The sequence below is a fragment of the Nicotiana tomentosiformis genome, chromosome 8, assembly GCF_000390325.3.
Source record: "Nicotiana tomentosiformis chromosome 8, ASM39032v3, whole genome shotgun sequence".
Lineage (NCBI taxonomy): Eukaryota > Viridiplantae > Streptophyta > Magnoliopsida > Solanales > Solanaceae > Nicotiana > Nicotiana tomentosiformis.
The window spans coordinates 61,858,962-61,884,762 of record NC_090819.1 but is presented as its reverse complement, the minus strand read 5'-3'; the positions used below and the strand labels follow the sequence as shown (position 1 = coordinate 61,884,762).

The following is a 25,801-nucleotide window of genomic DNA, read 5'->3' as shown; positions in this document are numbered from 1 at the left end:
CGAGGGACCTCTCTTTGCCGGAGGTAGGCCTATTTCGTGAATGTTTGACAAACAATCATATTTTGACACATTTAGATCCGAAACAAACTTTGTTTTTTCATTAATAATCTTTGGATTACAATAGGCGGGAGCGATGGTTAGAACATTGTTTCTCAACATCCACAAAGGTTACATGGGCTCATAGGCTTTCCCTTAGGAAAATGAAAAGGGGTACAAGATAAAGGGTGCAAGATAGAGGGAAATCAACCAGCCACTAATAATCATCCCCGGAGTCATCTCCTAAACATTCTTCTTCAGGCTCCTCCTCAGGGTCCTCTTCAAATTCTTCTTCCTCCTCATCGTTGTTGTACTCAGGCTCTTCTTCAGGATTCTCTTCCAGCTCTGTTTCTGATTCAATATGTATGTACTCAATCACTCGATCATCGTCCTCCGGAGGTGGCAGCATGTGGTCGACCGACCCTGGAACCACTTGCCGATGCATGGCGATGGTAACGAGATAGTGAGGCAAAATCTCTCAGCTCGGTCGAGCCAACTAATCCTCCTCATTGATCAATATGAAGTATTCAGGAGTACACCAGGAATTCTGACCCAACGGCATCATGATCAAATCATTCCATTCATCTTGAAGTCTCCTCACCCTGGGATCAGGATTTGTCCATTGTAGTCATCTTCATATGGAGTTGTCCTCGACCACTTGGATCATACCAAACTGCCTTAGAACGCGCAGAGGCGCATATGGATGAATACCTTCAAGTCCCACTAGCTCGATGAAATATTTTGTAGGGCTCCTTAGGATTGCTCTGCCACTTAACCATGAAAGCTTCCAGTTCACCCATTCTCCACTCAGATGTGTCAACATATCTCTCCACACTTCTTGTCCGTGCAATGAGACCTGGTGCCTCATTCTCTTTTTGTGGCTCCTAATCATGATTCTGACTCTCACAAAATAGTCAATGGTGGCCTCCCTCTATAAGAAATGTTCCGTGGCCTATATCTAGAGTAGCGGGTTGCAGCCTTTGAAAAGGCCATACTCTCTGGAACATGCTGACAATGCTCGGAGTGTTTCTGCTAATATCATGGGAACTAGGGTGACTTGGAGATTTCCCCGAAAATTTGCCAAGACCACGGGCAGCAAGTTGATGTTGATTCACCCTTTCCTTTGTGGGAAGACCAGTAATCATAACAATACCAAGGAAAAGGTTAGAGGGCGCATACTCTCCCAGATCGCTTGATCACATTGAAACTTCTCCATATACCACTCGTAACTTTCTCGATGTCTGAATTTGTCGAACAGTTGATCCAAGCCCATCCACCTGTCTTCAATGTTTCTCAGATTCCAGATGTTGGTCAGACCAAAAGCATGGAGAAACCTGTTGTCCAGCATGGTAACTGGCAGTATCGGCTTTCTCCATTCAAATGGCAACTCTCTGAAGCTAGTGACTTCCTCAAGTGTTGCTACCAATTCATAATCGACAAACTTGAAAATCACTTTAGCTGTATCTCAGAATTCTACCAACAGTCTAGTAAGGAATTTGTCGGCCCAGACGTTCATTAAAGCGGTCAATGCTCCCAAGTGCGTTCTAATCTCATCTCCATGATCTCAGCGAATGTTTCTCCACCATTGTTTCAGCTTGTGTGGCGCTCCCATGACCATATTGATTTCAAGGATGATACGGTTGATTTCCATTCTGAAGAGGTAAAAGGGATTTGGTAAGTGTTTTCTCTAGATCTTTAGCATTTCATTTGGATTGGTTCGTCGTTCCACAAAAGGCATGCCGTTGGGTGCATGACCCGTTGACATTAGGGTGTCTTTCCTAATCGTGAGTCAATTGCAAAGACTAGCTCACCTACGATTTATGCAGTATGACCTATGTTTGCTAGAGTAGAGTGTTTCCTAATTCCTAGAGTTGGACTGAATACTACGAGATGTTATGTCAGTTGACCTGACAAAGTCATTCTCTAAAACTAGAGAATTTTTGAAAGAAGGTTCGGAGGGGTGTAAAAGACAACCCTCGCGTGCCATTGTGTGTGATAGTGTACGGTCAAGACTCGATAGGAAAGAATGTGATGACAGAGTATATAAAGCGGTAACAGATAGTTGAGTAATAGTAATAGTATTAAAGCAGGCAGATAAGTACATGCTAAACAAGTAAGACAAGTAAGCGCATATTTAAGCGTAGTTAAAGCACTATATAAACAAATATCCCTGAATTCCAGATCTAGTCTAAGGCTGCCAAGGTTAGAACCTAAGAGTAAAATCCTCAACAGAGTCACCATATTGTTGCACCCTATTTTGCATGAGTCAAAACAAGATTCAACTAGTAGTTTCCTTGTTGTTGATGAAAGAGAGTCACCGCCTAATATTTAAAGGTATACTAGGGTACCTATTTATTTGTTAAATTATTATCCTATTAATCTGCTAACCAGTGAGATAAATTTAGTTAAGGGTTCTTGTTCATCTAAGGGGAAGGTGTTAGGCACCCCCTAAAATCTACCTGAAATAGCTCCATAGGACTTAGACTAAGTTAAGGGAATTAGATGTCTATATTCTACTTAGTTTAGTGTTTAAAATTTGTGGCTTACTCTACGTCTTGTTTAAAATCTACTATTTCGAAAGAAAGTGGCATATGTACTTTGAAAAGAGAACATAGGTTTTATAAAATTTGTAAATTGTAAAAGTATTTTGAAATGTTTACATCTACAAAATTGAAAAGACTTGTAAAATATGGCTATGTTTTAAATACTTTGTTCTTTGAAAAATAAGATGACCATTTGTGTAACTTAGTGAAAGCAAAAACCATGTTATGGGTATGCCTACAAAGAATTGATTTCAAACCGGAACCATCTTTGAAGAAAATTATTCGAAGTCATTTGTTCACAATGAGAAGCTTTGTAGATTTTGTTTGGTTGAAAACCAGCCTCGTAAAATATCCGATCAGTTTTGAATCTTTTCGAAAGAGGAAATTGTGCCTTTCTTAAATCTGTTCAAAACTTCAAAGCTTCAAAGCTTCAATGAAAGGAGGTTAGCATTAATAGAAGTAAAATCTTACGCTGTTAGAAAAATTGAAAATACTTTAATAATCATGACACATGAACTCATATTCCATTTTATTATTTTTCCTATGGGGTTTACTTTGCCTATATTTCCTATACAATCAAAGGTATTAAAGGTCATCCAATAGCAATTGTTAGTCATTCAAGAAACATATATACATATATGACACATTAAAATAGTAACGTAATGAATTTAAAAGGGATAAGAGTAAAGAGCTGGAATCTTGATGGTTCGGGCCCAGTATTTAAGCAGGCCCAAGATCTCATGCACGAACAGCGGATACGACAGGGACACAGCAACCCAGGATCACGACAATGGGCTTAAGCTCCAGATAGGGGCTTGATAGGCCCAAATGGAGTTCATGCGTACAAAGAGATGAAAACAATTAGTGAAGTCCATATGTGGTCCAATAGAATAAACTAAAATATATAAATATGACTAAGATTGCAATAAAATATCACAAGGTCCAAAGAGACAAGACTGTGACTAATAGATACTAATGCCAACTTTTATTTGTATTAATTCTAAGAGGATTAATGAGAATTAATGACCAAGTGCTTAAGATAAAACCTCATTCATGAAAAAAGTACTCTTGGAACCCCTGGCACTTGAGAGTTCACAAGGGTCTCAAAGACCCCGAGCAATGCTTGTGTCAGGGAAGAGCACCTCAACCATAAACTAGGTCCTAACCCAAATACCTTTGGTCACTCATACTCACTTTTTCCCTAAGGTTTAGACACATATGAGGCATCCACTTAGAAGTCAATAGCAGCAGGCACAAAAGTACAAAGTTCAGGGTCTATAGAGAATGCAGGGACATAAGCACATAAGGAATCACATCATTATCCTTAGAATCAAAACTCAGAATTTAAAGGTCAATCACTACAGATACTAATAATGGCCAGGAATGTTGATCCTTCATTTATAGAATGTATTAGAACATTCAGAGAGATTAATCATAGGTACAAAACAGGGAGATTTTAAGAGCAACCAACAGTAGACTATCCCAAGTTTGAGATATTGAGTTTAAGTGATCCTAAAGGTAGGGAAAGCATGCATATTGACTTCTTTGGTTATGTTGGAAAATTCAAGCTTACAAGAGTCCATAATTAAGTTCACAGTACCTCAACAACCATTTAAACTGTATTCAAGAAAATCAGAAGTTCACACCTATAATTAAGTCCTCACTCTGCTAGGTACAGGGACTAACAATCCTTTTTAGATTTTTCTAAACAGCAATAATACCAACAGAGGTACTTATATAGGCAAGAAGGTCAATCTTAATATAATCCAAACTTAGTAGCATGATAACTAGCCTATCAGGTTCCCCATCCAGATTAACATTATGTTATTAATAGCCAAGATATTCAGTCAAGCATAGTGCAGTGTTAACTCAAACAGGGCAAGCAAATATCAATGAGTTTCCCTTAAGTTCATAAGTGATAACAACTAACCTTACATTCCAAATTCTATGTTGTTAAGCTATCAAGATTCAGCTTCTTCTTTATAGGATAATACAGTTTTAAGTGAAGAGTATGAGAGCACAAGCATGAGCATCTCTTAATTGAAAGAAAAACAGAAAGTCTGTTAACAAAACACCTAAGTGTAGAGACTCAACAAAGGATACTCGAATATGTACACAATGATGTTTCTAATGGACTATAAGATTATAGAATATAGCAGATGAGCAGATGATCTAATACCAGACTAATATGTCCATTACAGAGGTTCAGATCATAAGAAAATGTAAGTTTTACATATGTTAAGTAGATATGGTTCTAATAGTAGATCAATCAATCCAGGTAAACAGAGTAAGTGTGATAATATAGGTATCATGATGAAGTTTCCGTGTAGATATATTAATAGCATTGTCAATCCAATAGATAATATAGCACAAATATAACAAGTATAACTTTTAACAAGACTTTTAAGGTAAAGTTAAGGACATGGCTTAAACTAGGCTAGTAAACATAGTAGTAGCTGACAGAATACACATAGATTCACCACAGCCTTTAAACTAACCACATAAATTTATTACAACTTATGTTAATCACTTTAGGAAATGTTTATCTATTGGGGTTCATGAGTGTAGCGAAGCAAACACATAAACATGAGGATTAACATAAAACCATTACACAAGGATATTTGTTGGGAGTTACAAGATTACAGAATATATTTGAAGAGCAGGCAGCCTAACAACATAAGCTGGTGAGTTTAGACTTATAATAACAGGCTTGCATTTGACCCTTAAGTGTACATAATAACCATAATTCTAACATTATCAAGGCAGACAAGTCAAGTATATGACATGGATCAGCATGTAGCATTTCTAATCTAAGGGCAATGTAAGACTGGTGCAGTAGACATGAACTCTCAGTAGGATATCGAAAAAGGTCTAAGATCATAATTTAAGCACAATAGTACAACTTAGATCATGATTGATGGCCCATGACGTGTGAGAGACAGTAGAGAGGAAAGGGAAAGAGAGGCGGCCGGGTAGGGGAAAATGACTTAGATTTTAGGGGCTATCTATGAGTTAAAAACGAGAGATGGAACCATAACCGTTGGATCGTTTGATCAACGACTCTGATATTTTGGTGGATTAATATTGATAAAAAGATTAATATAGAAAAAAATATGACCGTAGGATTATTGAGATCTGGTAGGTGCTAGAAATTAAAAGAAAAACGGAGACTAAATGTAGAACGTCGATCAATTGGATCAACGGTTCAGATGTGCCAACATAGAAGGAGAGTGGTGGATTTGGACCGGGTCAGAGGGTTTATTGGGCTGGTAATTGGGCCGTTTTTATTTAACAAATGGCCATATAGTATTTAATTGAGTCTTTTGTAATTACAACCTTTTAAACTTTAAACCCTCTTAAAATTAATTTAATTAATATTAATAAATCCCAATTAAATGTGATAAAAATATCATCATCAAATTCTCTATAGATTAAAATAATTATTTGATAAGATATTTAAATTATCCAAATTATAAAGTTAATTTCAGATTATTTAAACAATGAACGAATTGATTAAAAACAAGGATTAATTTGTTGAATTAGTTATAAAACTTGTGTATCAAAATATAGAAGTTATTTTAATAATTTCAAAATAGTAAGAATAATGTGTTTTACAATTGTTTATTTCCAAATCATTAATTTAACACCATTACTTACTAATTTATATTATATTTTTGTAAAAATAAGTATTATTGATTAAAAAATATTTTCAACACATTTATTGTAAATTATTAAGTATAAATAATTTAATTTTAAAAGGGAGGGTCAAATTGATCGTCAAAACTTATTTTTGATAGTCTCTTTAATGAACTCTTTTAGTTGATCGATTGGAATCATCCCTTCAAAAGAGACGGGAATTTGCTTTGATGATGCTACTTATCTTGGGGGAAGATCAGTCTCTTGAACTTCTGTGCGTTTGCCAGGTGCATGGATGGATTTTCCTTCCATCAAGACTTCCACTATATCCATTAACTTGTCGATTCGAGCATTTTTATTTTGCATGCACTGGGTCAAGCCAGCAATTACTTCTGTTTATCATTATTGTTTGCATGATTGTTGTGGATGACGGAGAGTAACATGAATTATCAGATAGATTGATCTTTGATTGGCTCACGTTATGAGGTTTAAATGGGAGGAACCTTTACTTGAAGTACTGTTATCTTCCTTCATAATAGAGTTCTTGGATTCAGAGAGGTTAAGATGAGCTAGAGTCTCTTTAATCTTTTCAGCAACATTATTTCCCCCTTCTTATGCGTTGGTAGAGGATCTTTCTCCTTTTGAACATGAAGATATGAAAATAGGAACCGATGTGAACGGCACTTGGGGTTGTTGTACCAGCAAGCTTGCTTTGCTCCTTTGTGTCTGGTCCAAGGCTTCCAAAAGTAACATCGATGATGCTTTCGACATCAGCATAGAACTTGAAATTACCAGTCTTAGAAGAAGTTGATTTGGAGTTGATCTTCTTTGAAGCCATTTTGGTGTTCTTGAACTTTGACGATTGAAAAGATGGGATGAGAGGTAAAGATTATCTAACTAGGCATGCCAAAATTTGTAAACAATAAATTTGCGTCAAGAAATTAATCTAGGTTGAATAATATTACAATATTTGTAGTATTTTATTGAAAATAATATAAGTGTTATATTTTCTATGATTTTTCTTCTTCCTTTCTAAGATAAATTCAAGGGCCTTTGAGTTTGGTCTTGAATTTGAATTTGATCTATCCATCACTAACGCCTTGATGGTCGCCATGAATAATGAGTTTATAAATAAATAGCCTTGATCTTGAACGCCTTATATTTGATTTGACTTCGTTCGTAATCTTGATTACTTAAAACTTGCGTTGAAGTGCTTGAACACTTGCAGTTTATAGAGAATTGTGGCCTTTTGATCCACGAGCTCCCCTGTGTCTTCTTGTTAGATCTCAACTTCTCCTCTCTTCAAATGAGAGGTATGACCCCTTTATATAGGTATGGGATGGAGTAGCCTACAAGGAATGGGAAGTTGCACATTTGGCCGATCGGCCAAAAATAATTACAACTACTAGCCAAATATACAATATATATATATATATATATATATATATATATATATATATGGTCTATCGGAAACAACCTCTCTACCCCAGGGTAGGGGTAAGGTCTATGTACACACTACCCTCCCTAGACCCCACTAGTGAGATTATACTGAGTTGTTGTTGTTAATATCAAAATTATTATTACGAACAAACTGTTCTAACTTTTTTTTATATATATATACAAAAAGTATATGTTTTGCCGGCTATTATTTTTGTGAGTGGCTATACTGTGTAATTTTTTCTCCAAGAATGTTTATGGGTCATTGGGCTTGATCTTCCTGGATCGACCCAGTTAGTAGAAGACCAACATAATGGCTAGCCCAATAGCATTGGACTTTTATTTGAATTAATTTACGTAAATTTAAATAATTATAATAGTCCATAATATTTATTTGAACTAAAATTTATTTAATTTTGGCAAAACCCAAATTTCTTATGAATTTAATTTTATTAAAATTTTCATCGCCTACGGGTCAAACAGGGAAATAAATTCATACTTGAAACACAATCTGATAAGAAAAATTATTGCTTTGTACCAAGTTTCTACTATCCAAGTACATTTGAACTATTTCTTTGCTCCAAGCATCAAGCACTCAAGCCCTGGCGGAGCTAGAGTGTCGGCTTCGAGTTAAATCGAATCCAACAACTTTGATTTAAATTTTGATTTTGTATATCTTTAAAAACTTCATTGGCTATGTGCAAATTTTAAATATAGTTGTCTGTAATTTATTCTTGTCTCTATATCCAAGTGTATAACACAAAAATAATTATATTTTTTATATATCACAGCTTATAACATATCAAATAACGTGTATACTAAAATATATATCACAACTTAATTTTTCTTCTTTGTGTATATTAAAATGTATATCAAAAATTTATTTTCCTTCCTTGTATATCTCAGTGTATAACACATAATTTCTTATGGATATACATAATATATATGCTAGAAATACATTGATATACAAGATGAGAATTCCTTAAATAAAATCAAATCTCAAAAGAAGAGGGGGAATGGGGTCTAATTCGGATCTAACTGAGAATTCCCTATAAATTCTAAAAGCCACCACTTACTTAAAATAAGAGGTTTCCGGGGGGGGGGGGGGGGGGGGGGGTGCAAATCTATCCTCTCCGACTAGCTAGAACATGGGTGGAGGCTATCAATCCGATTTCATAACTAGTTGGTACGTTCGAATAATAACTAGTTCTCTTTTACTTGAAATAAGCTTTATTCCTCCTGGCCCTGGCCAATTCACCACTTCTCACTTACTTACTAGTTACTCAAACAATACCGGCTTGAACAAGGAAAGTGGTCCCTTACCTTCTCTATTTCCTGGGGGAGAGGGGGGAGGGGCAAACAAGGAAAGAGGTTGGGGAGCAGCGATCAAAAGGAGGGGGGACGCAAGCAAAGAACAAGGGAGGGGGGTAGCAAACAATGAGAGAGAATAAATAAGAAAATAGATTTTTTAGGACTTGGTTATATAATGTCAATTTGTTTGGGGCTGCCTTTGTAACCCTATATAAGTCTAAAAATTGTCAATTTCAACCCTAATATAAGGCTAAAAATTGTCAATTTCTCTTATGGATCGTCACCTGGTGTCTTAATCCACAAGTTCTTGAATCCTAGTCCACTGAAAGGATTCACATGGAGGACTGAAAGCTCCAGTCGACGTTACGAAAAGTACCTATTTGCAGTGATCGATACACATCGCTTTAACTTGAATCTCAATTACATCCATTAATCAGGGGCAAATACCATTTGTAGTGATCGAGATCAGCGCTTTAACTTGAATCTCCATTACATCTATTAATCAATATCACATCTATTAATCAAAGGCAAATACTATTTGTAATGATCGAGATCAGCGCTTTAACTCAAATCTCTATCACATTCACATCTATTAATCAGTATCACATCTTTCATGTGAATTCCCAAAAATGTCTACAAAAATCCATAATTTTAAAAGTACAATGAATTCAATATTGAGAACTTTAACAAGTTAAAACCCTGAATCCACCTTTCTATTTCATGTCTGCTTGTAGCAGTTAGTTAATCTAGGTTAGTTAAACCTCTCTGCAATTCTTGATGAGGATCAGAATTGATAGGAGATTGCTGTACATGATTTCTTCTCAACAAAGAAAGAGGCATATAAGACATGTATTAACTTCTCTATGAAATTCGAAAAGAAAATGAAAGCAACCAAAATGCATTTACATTGATGGAGAAAAACTGCAACTAAAAAGGCATGACCTGGTTAGCAAATGTTTAGCTGGGCTAAGTATGGCGGTTAGGGCAATTGAGTTGCTAAACATCAGTCAAACTAAAGGATAAAACCTTCAATAATGATATCCGTTATGGTGATATTGTGACTCGACATCATAGTGATATATGTGACTGGTTTGTTCATATTCATAATGAAACAAGTCCCCGGGTTGTCCAACTTCATAATGCTGGACATTATGAGATGTTTGAGACACCTGAGATGGCTCGTCTTCTTCATGATGTTTCGTGTGATGAGTTGGAGATGGAGAACTAAGTTCGCTCAGCGGGGGGCTTGAGCTGTTGGGAGGTGGCTTTTTGTCGACTTTAACTTCATCCAATTCAACCTCTTCAAATGAGCGGAAAATAGGATGCAGATATGCATCAGCCAAGTATGCTTTCAAGTTGGCATCAGATTCAGAAGATCGGTCTTGCAAGTCCTTTTCCATCGCTTCCTGAAAAGCATGAGAACTTAGGCATATATTTCCATTACTATTATTGGCAATATAATTAAATAAATAATTGTGTGTTTCTCTAATAGCTTAAGCTTTTATATAAGGTGTCCACACAAATCAACATTGTATCAAAACAGAAAAAGGTCCTAGTTCAAGTCTCACTGCCACCACTATCAAAAAGAATTGTTCACGTACTTGGCCAATTAAGAAAAGGAAACAGCCCTGCGCACGAGCGGGCACACTACATATATAATTAAATAAATAAAAGTGTGTTCCCTCATACAACTTAACCTTTTGGATAAGGTGGTCACACAATTTATCACTACTCAAGTCATTGATTGTTTAAGATAAAACCATATTTAAGCAGGGATCAGGTAAAGAACAACAAAGCTGAGGTAGGGCATCTAGCATAGGAAAAAGAAGGTAGGGCATCTCGCTTTTCTTTTCATCTAGTTAAAAGATGATGAAAAATTGACTCCGTGCTCTACAAGAAATGTTCACAAAGATGTATATACCACTAGCAATTGAAGCTTACCTCAACCGGATACTTTCTGAATGCAGGTTCAAACCGACTCTTACAGTACTTATGGAATGTTAAGGTTAAAAGAGGTAACATCACAAGAAATGGAGTGGACTTTGCAGCTTTTTTTGTGCTCAATAGACCCATCAGAAGCAGTTGAGATATCACTAAGCTTGCAATAATGCGTGCATGAACATGGGGCCAAAAAGCAGCAGCACTTTCATATCGTTGGTTATACACATTGATAACCTGTATGAAACACAAACTAATAATCAGAAACCATTGAAGATAAAGTTCTTCATATAAAGCTATCTTCTTGAGTATGATAAAGTTCATCATACTATTTACTGAAAACTTTTGTAAATTGTTAGTATATATCAATTCCAACACTCAGTAGAACTATCATTATGACACTCAAACTACCTTTCCGATAATATTCCACACGAATCCTTCAGTTAGTCAAAGTTATTACCAACACAATGGATTGCTCTTTTATTCAATACAAAAGACCTCCTCCCGGCTATAGACTCTAATAAGGCTAATAAGCAAATCGACAAGTTAAAAAGGAAAGGAATTACAGGGCAAGGACGAACCTGATGACGGTAAACAAGATGAGCAAAGGCAAAGAAAACCAGTATGAAAGGAAGAAGGATTGGAGTAACCACAGCATAGACTATACCCAGAAGAAAGTACAGCTGAAGAGTTGGAAGTGTCTCCGGAAAATCTACACTACCAGGGTCCATTGCCTTCTCCACATCCCTTTCAGTTTTCACAAGGAACATGTTCTTAAGATGAAAAATAACCAGAGGTTTGAATCTGAGAATTTCACCAGCAATACCAGCCCAACCATCAACCATTATGTATGTGATAAAGAAAGTTGCTTTCATTGGTATTGAAACCCCTATATTTCTCGGTATCCTGCATGAAAGATTATAAAACTCAAGGAAACAGCTTTGTAGAACAGAAAGAAACTTCTGTAGCGGAAAGTGTATTTACATATTTATGACTAGTAAAGAAACACTTCTTTTCTCGAGTTAACAGCAACTATGTACAAAAATCTTACAGAACTTTTTTTTCTTTTCTCCACCTTTGAACCCTTCAATTTTAATGTCTTACTAATTAATATGAGTATTTTAAATGGAACTCCATCTAATTTAAATTTTGAAAAAATAACAATCCATAAATTACACCAAGGGGCAGAAAGCAAATGAGAAAAACAATACAGTTGATTCTTGAGTTACGCATATTATCTTTTTTAAAGGCGAAAGCATCATTAGGGTCTAGAAGGCCCATATGGAATTTGACTATGCTATGATGATGTTGGCTATAAGACAACCCGAGTTCTATTATAAACTCAGCATTCCATTCAATATCATCAAGGTTATTGGAGGTACAAAAAATAAGTAAATGAGAGCAAATCAAGAATTTTAAAACATTCCAAAAATGCAATGAAACATAACACAAGTTCACCAGATTTTACGTTCAACTACACAACACAAGGTCAACTAGGTAAATTTAATAAGCATCTTTTTTTCTTTTTTGTATAAGGAAAGGAAATATAAGAAGCATAAAACTGAAAAACTTCTAGAGATGAACTCCAAGAGGTTCAAAAGCGTGTCGTAAATAAGCATCAGTAAGCTTCAAGCAATTGGCATACTGCATAGTGCATACTGTTTTATAATACTTGGATGTGTCAACAGAGCGAAGGCATATGACAAAAAAAAATCCCTCCCTCCAGCAATAAGCTTAATTTGAAAACTTCAAAGATCACACAATACTTGATTTCTTCTCTTCAATACTAGATCTAATCTGGTGTCGCTCCTTCAACTCAAACCATGTGTTGGTCAACATTCAAACAAAATTCTAGTTTTATGTCTCACAATCTTAGCCATTGTGAGAACTTTTATAACACTAGAATTATATTTACAAGCTTTACACAGATAATTCCACATCATCAAAGAATGAGGCTAATGAACATAGTGCAGTCATCATAATTTTGTGAAATGAGCAGAGAGAGAGAGAGAGAGAGAGAGAGAGAGAGAGAGAGAGAGAGAGAGAGAGTGTACTGAGTAGCTGATTGGTGAAGGAAAGCATGAAGTTGCTGGAAAGCTGTCCCTGCTACTATGCTACCCAGGAATACATTGACTAGCATAAAATAATAGTATTTTGCTGCTGTTCTCCTCTCGAGCACTGATAACGCCACATGTCCCTCAATCTTTGACATAAACATCAGAATGGCAGGAAGAACAAGCAAGAAGACTTTAAGAGCTAAACCAGGAAGAAAACCCTGTAGAAACGACTTGATAATCTTCCTGCAACCATTTCCAGAAATTTTGCTTCACAAGTAACTCTTTGAAAAAATACAATAAATGCAGATATGAAGAATTAAAATACTTCTAGTAAATAAAAACAGAAGAAACGAACTTGGCCAGGAGTTGGTGAAATATATAACATGCACATTTGGATAAAAAAGAAGCTTTTGAAGGGGAACCTATATATAATAACTGAGTCCTTTTTCTTTTTCTCTGACATACTACATAAACTATTAAGCATTCATACACAACAAATACAATCTATTAAATTTGCAATTTAGTCTCAAAAAAGCTGCTTATATATTATATATTCATCAAGCCTACTGTGTCTTCGAAATCTGAAATCTATCTGCTAAGATCAAAAGAAGCAGCAGTCAAACACCAAGATCATCTTAGATGCAATTTCTTAGGGAGATCAAACCAGCTGATTGACTATAAGCACTAGTGAAAAACTATAATGTGTAAAGAATACTATGGTTTTACTGTTTCTTAGCACCTGCAGATGAACTAAAGAGAAAGATATGCACGATGACAACCTGAAAAAGGAAGATGATCCATTTTGGAAAAGGTCCAGCGAAATGCTAAATATTTTGAAAAGTGATATTAATGCAAAGTAATGTGTTCATGACAAGTATGGTTGCGAACTTAATCACCAGCCAATCCAGGATGTGACACTGCACACTGATATTTCCTCGTTAAATCAACTTTTTGCATAAGGCAAGAATGAAACAAATTACTGCAATACTACTGCATTCCAAAGGAAAGACAATATATGCATTCTTCTTTGAAAGCAGATAGACAAGAGTGGGTTGCTCTAGTAGTAAGCACCCTCAACTTCCAACTAAGAGGTTGTGAGTTCGAGTCACCCCAAGAGCAAGTTGGGTAGTTCTTGGAGGGAGGGAGCTGAGGGTCTATCGGAAACCTCTTTACCCCAGGGTAGGGGTAAGGTCTGCGTACACACTACCCTCCCCAAACCCCACTAGTAGGATTATATTGGGTTGTTGTTGTTGTTGTTGTTCTTTGAAAGCAGAGAAAATGTTCTTACCATTCAATTAGTGGTCTCAAAAAAGGTGCAACCTTCTCTAAACCTTCCAGATTAGCCAACGATTGCACAAAGGTAATAGGTATCATGTAAAAGAATACCAAAGCAAACACTGCCACAGAAATCAAAAGCTTGCGGAGGCTGAGAGAAAAAAAAGATATAGACAGATTGTTCCAATATACATCTCGCGGTTCAGGGGCCCAATTAGTCAGCCACAATGTGGGGTTCTTGCTTTGCTGTGTTTGTGCACAAACAGCTGCCCCGCATCTTGAATTAAACGATACAAAGGCGGCAGGCATGATAGATTTTGAGTTCTTGAGAATCCCTTCACGTTCCATTGTCAACTAGAAAAGGCAACATAAATACAAAGGATAAGTAAATTGGTGAAAAGTAGCCTGTATTAAAGCTTGACTTAAGATGCGTGCAGAGTAGTCAAAAGTGAAAAGCACAAAAAGGAGCTAAAGTTTGTTGGAGCTTTAAGCGCAAAGCGCAATTGATGTGTGGACTTTAGCAAAGAAGAGTGTTAATGAAGAAAAAATAATAAAAATAGAAATGCAATGCAAGAAAATATAACTACAAACACAAACAATAATTATTTAGACAAATGAATGGAAAAACTATAACTAAGCTTGATATATGATGTTGTACCCTAAAGATAGATCCATTGGTGAAGGTGCGCATGCCTTAGCACGACTACACGGAGCTCCTTTCTCATAGCCCCTCAACCCTTCTCAGAGAAAAGGGGTGTGTGTGTGTGTTGTGTGTGTGTGTGTGTGTGTGTGTGTGTGTGTGTGTGTGAGAGAGAGAGAGAGAGAGAGAGAGAGAGAGAGAGAGAGAGAGAGAGAGAACAAGCTGGATCAAAAAACATATAGGAGGGAGGGAGAAAAAGGATAACTTTATGCAACAAATATAGTAAAGACGTTGACCAGAATTTTCATTTGGTTATGGACAGCAAATAAGCTAATCAAACTAGCAATTATACTCACTCTTCTATCAAGCTCCTTAAGCTGCTGTTTGTAGTAGTCGATAGAATCAACTCTCTCACCCCAAAGTCCGAGGAAGCCTTTCTGCAGAAAGAGGACATGTGATATGGTGTTAAAACATTAATTAAAAAAAGGTGAAAACCATGGCAAGAGAATTTTCTCCTTTTTTAAATCCGTAGCAGTACCATGAGAAAGTTCAAGCCAAAATGTCGCGTTTCCTGAGTTCTATCAGCTAAAAGAGTACCTTTTTAGTTGGCCTCTTTTCTGGATTTCTTTCAAACTTAAGCTGGTTGTAGTCCAGCCAATTTTGAAGTCTAGCCTTTTTTCTGACAAGTTTGGCAAACTTGTTGGCATTGTAGACAGCCTAATAGAGATAAGACCAACGCAACCACATGAAGTAAGCAATTCCAGCTCAAGAAAAGCTAGAAATACTAGGTAAACACCTTCTCACTAAAAAAGACCAAAACCTCCAGCTGTTAGGTGCCATGTTACCTGGTGACAAAGATAGTGGTCCGGATGGTTCTTCTTAAAGAAATTTTCAACACTATCTGTTATTGAGCGCTTAGATTCATGAGGAACATTCCTAACAAGAACCTGAAAGACAAGATATGCAAAGGTTTATTGTAGAATGGACTAAATTTATCTCAAATACAACAAAAATAGAATCTGTAGGCACAAATTTTCTGTCCATGTTTGATAAGCTTTTCAGCTCATGGATTGAGAATTTAAAATTTATGAACAAGGAAACTGATCCTTGTTTACCCACCGTGAACTGTTCGGCATGCCTGTCTTGTGAAGCCAAAAATTTTAATCTCATTGCAGCTACTCTACCATATTCCTTGTACAGCATAAAACAGGTCCAAAACGTGAATAAATATTCCATTGCTATGTGGACAAAGAACCTGATTCATGTGAATAACCAATTGAAGCTCCTTATTAGCAAGTGATCCAACAGGAACACACACACAGAGAAAGGAAATTCAGATGAATAGAGGACGATACAAGTTACATTTCTATTTTGAAATTGCCATATGCATATCTTTGTTCCTCTTGAAAATTATCAACTAGTTGCTCAGTTAAAATTTTCGTTCATTTTACCTTTTAGCATGAACATACATTTTCCTAAAAAGAAGCATGTTGTTAAGAGAACAAGTTCAATCCACATTGTATCATTGTTTCTCCGTGTCTGAGCGTAACCTTCTCACCTAGCCAATCCCCTTGTGGAAAAGTCTCTAGTAAAATTTTCTCCCGTCTGCAGACAGTTTCTAGCAGAAATAAGATCTTCCAGTACCAGAACATCAACATCAAAGGACACTTCTATCACCCAATCTCCAACTCCAAAAAAGAAACTAAGGCAGTTGAAAACTTCCAACCATATTTGAGACACCCAACTGCAGTTGCGGTCAATCTAGGTTTCTTTGCTATGGCCAGTTAAATACATAATTCCAGCAAAAGGTTAAAGGATGTCCCAAAGACTAGACGCTTGTGCATGAATTCACAAGAAAACGTTTAACCCATAAGTCATACTGGACCACAATATCAAAATAGTAGGCTTGTTTTCTTGACCTTATAAACCAAGGACTAACTAACTAATGGCAGTCAGTAGTTAACTCAACCGAATAAGTATGTTATTATATTAAGTCAAATCTGTCAACATATAACATTCAAGACATCATCAACTTGAGCAGTTGGATGAAATGAAATCATTGAATTACAGATGAACTCAGAATCAGATGTTAAGACAACAAAGCTCATACTAGAAAGCACTGCCATAGATGTAAAGGAAATCCGAATCATACCCAAATCACTAGCTTGGAATAACAGTAGTTCAAGGTGCTTCTACTCGCAAACAAGCGCCTACCCGTGTTATTTTGTTAACAGGACAAAGACGGGCGGATTTAAGCCTAATTTGGGGCACGTGAACCCATGGTCTCGCTGCAAAACTAGATATTTTATGTATATATTTCTAAAATTGATCTAATATTATATGCTGGCACCCATGCTCCAAAGAGGCTAAATGGTGCACTTGGTTGAATGTTGAGTTATTTACCTAGAGGAGCAGGGATCAATTCCCACTTACTACTTTTTTCTCTCTTTTCTTTAATGGTGCACCCATGTTATTGAAATTCTAGATTCGCCCCTGGACAAAGATGGTATTTTATTAATTTGGGACCCAACGTTTCTAAAAGACAAATTCAAGTATCATTCTTCTAAATCTATGAACGAGCAATGCACACATAATTTAGATTTGGCTCCTAAAGAACGAACTTTGTGAACACCATTCCCTTTTTTCAGGAACTTAATTATGCCGTTGTATTTTAACATACTTCTGGTACTCCTCAATAATTTATCAACAACAACAACCCAGTATAATCCCACTAGTGGGGTCTGGGGAGGGTAGTGTGTACGCAGACCTTACCCCTACCCTGGAGTAGAGAGGCTGTTTCCGATAGACCCTCGGCTCCCTCCCTCCAAGAACTCCCCACCTTGCTCTTGGGGTGACTCGAACTCACAAACTCTTCCTAATAAGAAAATCTTCCCCTGTATAATACTAAGCTTTTAGACAACAGAAATCAAAGAACACAATAACAGCATATAAGGAGAAGAATCAGAATAAGCAATGGTAAGCACAAATTTAGCAGTCATCATTCCTCGAAACATATATACATATATGTGCTTATTGTATATCAAATGAGAGGTAATGATACAACAGAAGACTTACTTCCAGGATTTGGGTTTAATATTGGATATAGAGAGCTTGTCGATATCACTGACGACCAAATCTTTTCTGAGGAAGAACAATGTCCCATCTGACACGTTAACTGGAATAAGAACCAAAAGTGCCACAAGTGCAGTTGGCCCAAATATTTTTAAGCTGTCAAGGAAAAGAATGCAGGTATATCAGATAAATTTAAAGAAGCAGTTTCCATTGAACCCAAAGAGCTAATCAATTTACATGAAATTGTGGGTACTGGTAGATGTTTTTCACTCTGTTTTTCGGTTCACTCTAGACTACCGTATCTTATGTGGTCAAATATGATAAGTTGTTCTACTAAATTACAAACAAAAATGGATCAGTTGCAACAGGAAAGAAAAAAAGCGAGTTAAATCATATACCACTTGATACTAGACTCTGGATAAGGGGAAAAATTGCAAAGCAAGCAAACAAATTAATTGCCAAAAAATTCTTGAGGCACAAGGTAGAGTTTAATTTATAGAAATTTTTAATAATTAAAAAAAACATTTAACAACTGAAAGGGACTTTTGCATTGGTAGGCCAGAATTGAATTGGGGAAAATTAAACTTTTCATGGTCAAACCTTTCTTCTGAAAAATTCTAATAGAGGATTTTAAAGTCTATCTTCAGATATGTAATTCTTAAGCAAAGGAAGAATCCCAAGTTAATTTCACCATCAATAGCACCCTCCCCTTCCCTCTCCTCTCTCTCTCTCTCTCTAAAGAAAGGGGACAGAGAAGAAAAGGAATAAGCACCATATCCAGATTAAGTTCAAAATTCCAAATTCTGAAACTTTTAGGCAGAAAGACCATTGCAATAGATAAATTGAAAAGGTTTAGGCCTAAAGCTTGGATTTTTACACCACCCCAGATAGACCATAAAGTTGACAACTTTCAACAGCCAAAAACAAAATTGCAACATTCAATCAACAAAAATAAAATCGGCCATACCCAAGAGTGTAAATCCTCAAGAAAACAGCAGAATCAAGGCCAGCATGTTCAATAATTTTAGATTCACTCATCTTCATAGCTTGAGGCATCCAGTTGAGAAAAGTAAGATAAGTCTTGAAATTGAGATTAACAAATTTCCCCACAAAATTACCACCATGCCTAGGAGCACTTCTCTTCCCAGTAATGTACCACTTGGGAAAGTAAACCCTGTCATTGATAGGCTGAATTCTAAGCAGAGCAAAAGCCAACAAGAATGCAAAAGCACCAAGTATGTTTATAAATGCAGACACCCCAATATCACTAAGAGTTGCCATTACTCCAAACAGAACTCAAAATGCAGAATAAAAGTTGGTTAAAAAGGAGATTGGTATATAAACAGCAAGTAAATAAACGAAAAGAAAAGAATAATTTTTTTTCCTTTTTTTCTGGATATAGTACTTTTGCGTTTTATCTAGTGGCAGTGGTGGATGGCCTACTAGGTTTTTTCAGTTTTCAACTATAGTAGTAGTAATTTATTTTTCCCCATGATTTGTATCTTTGTGGGGTTCAAGAAAACTGTTCCATTTTTAATATTGGGATTGTGTGCGAGAGTGGTTTTCTTATGTATAGCTTATTTGGATTCTGGGCAACTCAAGAAAATACCAAAAAGAGACCCCTTTTAAGTTGTTTGCTGACTCAGTAGGCTTCTGGTTTCGTTCATGCTCAATGCGCTGTTTGTGTCGTGTTTTAATTTATTTTGTTTGGTTCTTATTCGGTGTTCGATACCCGTATTGGTATCTGACTAAATTCGGATTTGCATCGGAAAATTCGCATTGACGGTTAAAGCTCTTTCTAAGACCCTTCCTACATCAAATTTACTCCACGTAAAGCCTATAAAAAAAACCATCCTACTCAAAAAATTTCATTCTCAAAGCTCTAAAGAACAACTTTTCATAAATTAGTATATATATATATATATATATATATATATATATATATATATATATAATATAATATAATATAAAAGTATTTTTAAGATTACGTGGTCATCAATATGTTACATAGTCCTATAAAATCATATCGTTAAGAACAAAATTAAATTAAAAGAACTTATACGGTAAGGTGTCAACTTTCCCGAAACTATTCTCACAGTTGGAACTTTAGAGTTATCCATATGTTACTTTAAGAGCCTTTTGGAAAGTCACTTATAAATTGAATTTTGCGTGTAATTGTGTATAATTATATAATTTGGAATATTTGCTTGGCTAGTAATTACTTAATCAGGTTACAATTAGGTATAATCATACCCTCCAATTCTCAAGAGAAAGGTGAGAAATAGTGATAATTATATTGTATAATTACAAGCTAATGTAATTTTTCTAGTTCTCTTTTATTTTTAGTTTTTCAAATATTACGTACTATTTTTTTACACTATTTCTCTTTTATTTCTTTTGTTCTCATTCCAACCCTTCAGCATGTTTTATGATATACTTTCATATAATTTTACAACTTCTCATATTTTGCTCTTTTTCCCCTTAGTTGTTAGATATAATTTTGTATTTTACTAGCTTTATCTTCTAGTATTTCATTAGCATAAATAATTATTTAAAAAAATACCTTCTAAACTCACATCTAACTTTTTATTATTTAAAAAGTATAATAAATCATAGATTTCATATTATATTCATATGAATTGGTGAAAAGCTAAATTCACACTGAAATTTTTAGTAATTATTTTTAAATTGAGATATTAATTATTTGAAAGATAATCAAGATACCGATTATTCTTTACGATATTAGTTACCAACTTGTAATTATTTATTAATTTTGATTAAAGAAAAACATGTAGTTTAAATACCTAGTACACATGTATTTGTCTCGCATGAAAATTGCTTACTTTGTATTCTATTAGTTTTATTTTCTAATCATTAGTACAAATACTTATTATAGTAACTATTTTCTATGCTCATATTTAACTTTCTTATATTCATATATGAGTTGGTTAAAAAATTAAAATTGTTATTAAAATTTTATTAACTAATTTAAGTAACAGTTTTATTGACATGAAAGATACTGTTTTACGACATTATTTATCAACTTATTTGCATGTTAATTTGGAAAATAAATTATTTAATAATGTAATTACATAGTCCAATCAAATATGACAGTGCTAATACACTATAATTATATTGTGGCAAATAAACCGACTATTGTAATTACTATATTATGTAGTTACCATAATATGTAATTATTATTCTGGTAATTACACATGGCTTTTCAAAGAGACAATAATAAATATCGGTCTTCTTTCTGTCAAATTGATAATTATTACAAATCCCTGATTATTCGCCGTAACATTGGCTTCAATTAAGCACTAATATAGGCACAAATATTAAAGTTTTCTTTTAAATTCTCTTCTTTCCTTTTATTTTTTTATTTTTTTTTCTGAGAAAGTTCTCTTTTTACCTTTTATCAAAAAGAACATGCTCAGGTTCCAATAGTAACCAGAGAGGAAACAAGAAAAAAATAAACCAAAAGCTGTAGAAACTACCAAGTTCTTTGCAGTAGCTTTTCAAAGACAAAAGTAATATTTCTACAATGGTATACGAACATCTCATCATATGACACAATTATTTTATAATTCGTGACACACTTTTGAGTTTTTAATTTAAAAATTTAACCTTTTATGGAAAGTTTGTTTTATTATTAATTTAATAGAAGAAAATTGTTCTGTTAAATAAGTTAGTTATTGGTAATTTTGGTACTCAGATGCAAACTGGTAGTTTCAAAACTCTGAACTTGATGTCCCAATTGACTATCGAAGTCTAGCAAAGTCTAATAGAATACAACGCATACTAAACAACATCAACAAGCCACTGAAATTATACAAGTGGAGTATGGGGAGGATGAAGTGTACGCAGACCTTACTCCTACCTAATGAAAGTAGAGAGGTTATTCCCGAAAGACCACCGGCTCAAAAGAAGTAAAAATGAAGTAATAAATAGACAATAGCAACAACCAAGTAAGTAGACATGGGAGCAAATGAAGATACGTGCAACAACGGATATTTAAAAATATGACACTATAAAAATCGATTCAGTCTTGTGGGAAATAATGACACAATATGAAATAGAAAGGGGCTAGGCATAGAAAATACAAGACTAGGACTAATACTACTGGGATGCCTAGACGAAACTCTAGACTACTTGTCAACCCACAACCCTAATCCTCGACCTCCACACCCTCCTATCGAGGGTCATGTCCTCGGTAAGCTCAAGTATCGTCATGTCCTGCCTAATCACCTCGCCCCAATACTTCTAAGGCCTCCCTCTACCCCTTCTCTGATCCGTCATGGTCAACCTCTCACGCCTCCTAACCGGGTCATCGGAGTCTCTCCTCTTCACATGCCCGAACCATCTCAGCCTCGATTCCCGCAACTTTCTTCTATAGGAGCCACGCCCACCTTGTCCCTAATATACTCATTCCTAATCTTATCTCTCCTTGTATGCCCACACATCCATCTCAACATCTTTATTTTCGCTACTCTCAACTTCTGAACATGAGATTTCTTGATTGGCCAACACTCGGCTCCATACAACATGGCCGGTCTAACTACCGCTTTATAGAACTTGCCCTTAAGTCTAGGCGGCACATTTTTGTCACACAAAACACCATAAGCAAGTCTGCATTTCATCCATCCCGCTCCAATAGGGTGTGTGACATCCTCGTCGATCTCCATGTTACCCTGTATCATAGACCCAAGATATTTGAAACTGTCTCTCCTAGGATGACTTGTGTATCCAGCTTCACGTTCACTTCTGCTTCATGATCCCCAACACTAAACTTACATTGCAAGTACTTTATCTTCGTCCTACTCAACTTGAAACTTTTAGACTCCAGGATCTGTCTTCACACCTCTAGCCTAACATTAACCCCACAACGCGTCTCATCAATCAGCACTATGTCATCTGCAAATAACATACACCATGACACATCTCCTTGAATATGTCACATCAACACATCCATCGCCAGGGCAAATAAAAATGGGCTAAGAGTTGATCCTTGATGCAACCCTATCTCCACTGGGAAATAGTCTGAGTCACCTCCCATAGTCCTCACCCGAATCTTAGCTCCATCGTACATGTCCTTAATCACCCTAATGTACGCTACCGGGACACCGCTAATCACCAAACATCTCCATAAAACCTCCCTAGGGACTTTATCGTAGGCTTTTTCTAAGTCAATAAATACCAAATGCAAGTCATTCTTCCTCTCCCTATAATGTTCTATCAACCTCCTTACCATATGAATGGCTTTTGTAGTTGATCGTCTTGGCATGAAACCGAACTGTTTCTCCAAAATAGACACATTCCTTCTCACCCTCCTCTCCCAAACTTTCATAGTGTGACTCAGCAGCTTGATACCTATATAGTTATTGCAATTCTAGACATCACCCTTGTTCTTGTACAACGGGACTATCAAACTCTGCCTCCACTCTTTGGGCATCCTCTTTGTCCTAAAAATAACGTTAAACAAATCAGTAAGTCACTCCAAGCCTGCCTGGTTCTACCAAAATTCCATCGGAATCTCGTCTGGTCCGGTCGCCATACCCTTCCTCATCTTTCGCATAACCTCCTCAACCCTAATATGTCTACAAAATCCGAAATCACGCTGGCTTTCCAAGTCTTCCAACTTCCTAAGCTCAATGGTCCTATCCTCATCCCCGTTCAAGAGTCTATGGAAGTACGTCTGCCACATTCGCCTAATACACGCCTCCTCTACCAAGACCTTACCTTCATCGTCTTTGATGCACCTCACTTGGTCCAGGTCCTGAGCCTTTCTCTCTCTAGCCTTGGCTAACCGGAATAGTTTCTTGTCACCACCTCTGCCCCCCAGCTCCTCATACAAGTGTGCAAATGCTACAGTCTTGGCAGTCATGACCGTTAATTTCGCCTCTTTCTTAGCCTTCTTATAAAACTCCATATTCGTCCTCCTCTCCTCCTCATCGGCACTCTCCATTAGTTTTACATACGCTGCTTTCTTGGCTTTCACTTTTCCTTGCACCTCTCCATTCCACAACTAGTCCTCTTTGCGGCCCCCCGAGTAGCCCTTCGTGACCCCTAGCACCTCTCTAGCAGCTTGCCTAATGCAGCACGCAGTCGTGGTCCGCATACAACTAGCGTCCCACTACTCCTCCAGGCCCCCATAGCCAACAACTTCTCCCCTAATACCTGAGTTTTGTCGTTAGTCAAGGCACTTGATCTTAGGTTACCCGTACACTGCACTTCTCTTCCTTTCTCTCCTAATCTCCAACTCCAGTACCAAGAGCCTATGCTGGGTCGAAATTCAATCACTCGGTATAACCTTGCAATCAGTGCATAAGCCTCTATCACCCGTCCTGCAAATAAGGTAATCAATTTTAGACCTGGCCACCGAACTCTGAAACGTGATCAAGTGATCCTCTCTCTTCTGAAAGCACGAATTAGCAATTACCAAATCAAATGCTTTGGCAAAGTCCAACAACGAGGAACCACCCTCGTTCCTAACTCCAAAACCGAACCCGTTGTGCACATCTCCATATCCCCCAGATGACTCCACAATGTGTCTATTAAAATCACCTCCTATGACTAGCTTCTCGGTGTGCGAAATACCTCTCACCACCTCACCCAAATCCTCCCAAAAGTGCCTTTAAACCTCCTCGTCCAAGCCCGTTTGTGGAGCGTAAGTGCTAATCACACTTAAAGTGTGCCCACCAACCACTAGCTTAATATACATCAACCTATTGTTCACCCTCTTAACATTTACCACCAGCTCCCTCAGATCCCTATCTACTAAAATTTCTACCCCGTTCTTGCCCCTAACCCTTCCCGAATACCATAGTTTATATCCGTTAACATCACGTGCATTAGTACCCACCCACCTAGTCTCCTGAACACACGCGATGTTGATCCTCCTCTTCTGGAGAATCTTCCCTAGTTCTATAGACTTCCCCGTCAACGTCCCTATATTCCAAGACCCTACTCTCAGCCTAGAGGAAACCTTACCCCTTACCCCGCCCCACCCTAAACCCCGCCCGAGGATATGACCTCAGTCCACCATCACTCACCCCAGCCACTCTAAAATGAGGAAATACTATGCTAGTACCACTACAAAATGCAACAAGATACACTAGGAATAGAAAGTAGTCTACAGTTCAACGCACTAAATGAATGCAAGTACAGGGAAGAAATTAAGTGATGCAAGTGAATGTGACAAATAAAAAAACACAAGGAGAGGCAAATCGAACTAAAAAAACTACAAATTAAAGGATGACAGGCAAATACTAAACGTATCAATTACCAAAGGCAAGAAAGGTGGAACCTGGACTACGCCGGAGATGTCGAGGTGCTGCCCATATAGATGGAGAACCTGTGAGAGGGATGCTCGGTACCAGAATAATAGCTGGAATGATGAATGGCCTGCCGAACACACGTCAGAGAGACTGCCGGCAAGTCTACCTAAACCCACATCGGCATAACTGCAGGAAACACCCTCACTGCAGTAGATAAAGAAGAGGAAAGAGTAGGAGTGGGGGCGCCAGTGACAAAAGCAAGCAGCCTCCCTAGAATTCGACCAGAAGAGGGAGAGAAAGAATGGGGAAGGGGGGGAGAAGAAGAAGAGAGAAAGGGAGTGAATGAACGGACATCGGAATACCCACCGGCACCGGAAAACCAGAACATAAAGAGGAGAGAGAGAATAACGGAAAAGAAAAATAAAAGAAAAGAGAGAAGGAGAGAGAGAAGGGCTGATACTCTGGGAAGAGAGGAGAGAGAACTTAGCTTTTATCCGTCAGTAACTCGACGGCGACGAGCGGCGACGATGGGCTAGGGCACATGTGAACGTTAGAAAGAGGGATGGAACATTACCGAGG

The 25,801-nt window shown here is 36.8% G+C and overlaps 2 protein-coding genes across 3 annotated transcripts; both read right to left on the bottom strand.

The window, feature by feature from the left end:
- Nucleotides 1–9,811: 9,811 nt before the first annotated feature.
- On the bottom strand, nt 9,812–19,522 carry LOC104098871 (CSC1-like protein At1g32090). 2 transcript variants are annotated; one of them, XM_009605701.4, is made up of 11 exons: nt 18,913–19,521; nt 17,949–18,101; nt 15,993–16,128; nt 15,719–15,820; nt 15,471–15,590; nt 15,230–15,310; nt 14,247–14,587; nt 12,956–13,201; nt 11,483–11,807; nt 10,905–11,138; nt 9,812–10,369 (listed from the first exon to the last, which is right to left on the bottom strand). In XM_009605701.4, exons 1-11 carry the CDS (start codon nt 19,224–19,226, stop codon nt 9,992–9,994), a joined length of 2,430 nt encoding a protein of 809 aa, XP_009603996.1. In that variant the 5' UTR covers nt 19,227–19,521; the 3' UTR covers nt 9,812–9,991. The 2 variants fall into 2 exon arrangements, with proteins under 2 accessions (XP_009603996.1, XP_018627175.1); XM_018771659.3 differs by lacking the exon at nt 15,471–15,590 and having other exon boundaries at nt 18,913–19,522.
- A 2,787-nt stretch (nt 19,523–22,309) lies between these two features.
- Nucleotides 22,310–23,910, bottom strand: LOC138897569 (uncharacterized). The gene is made up of 3 exons (XM_070183551.1): nt 23,524–23,910; nt 23,346–23,407; nt 22,310–22,709 (listed from the first exon to the last, which is right to left on the bottom strand). The coding sequence occupies exons 1-3, from the start codon at nt 23,908–23,910 to the stop codon at nt 22,310–22,312; spliced, it is 849 nt and encodes a 282-aa protein (XP_070039652.1).
- Nucleotides 23,911–25,801: the final 1,891 nt, after the last annotated feature.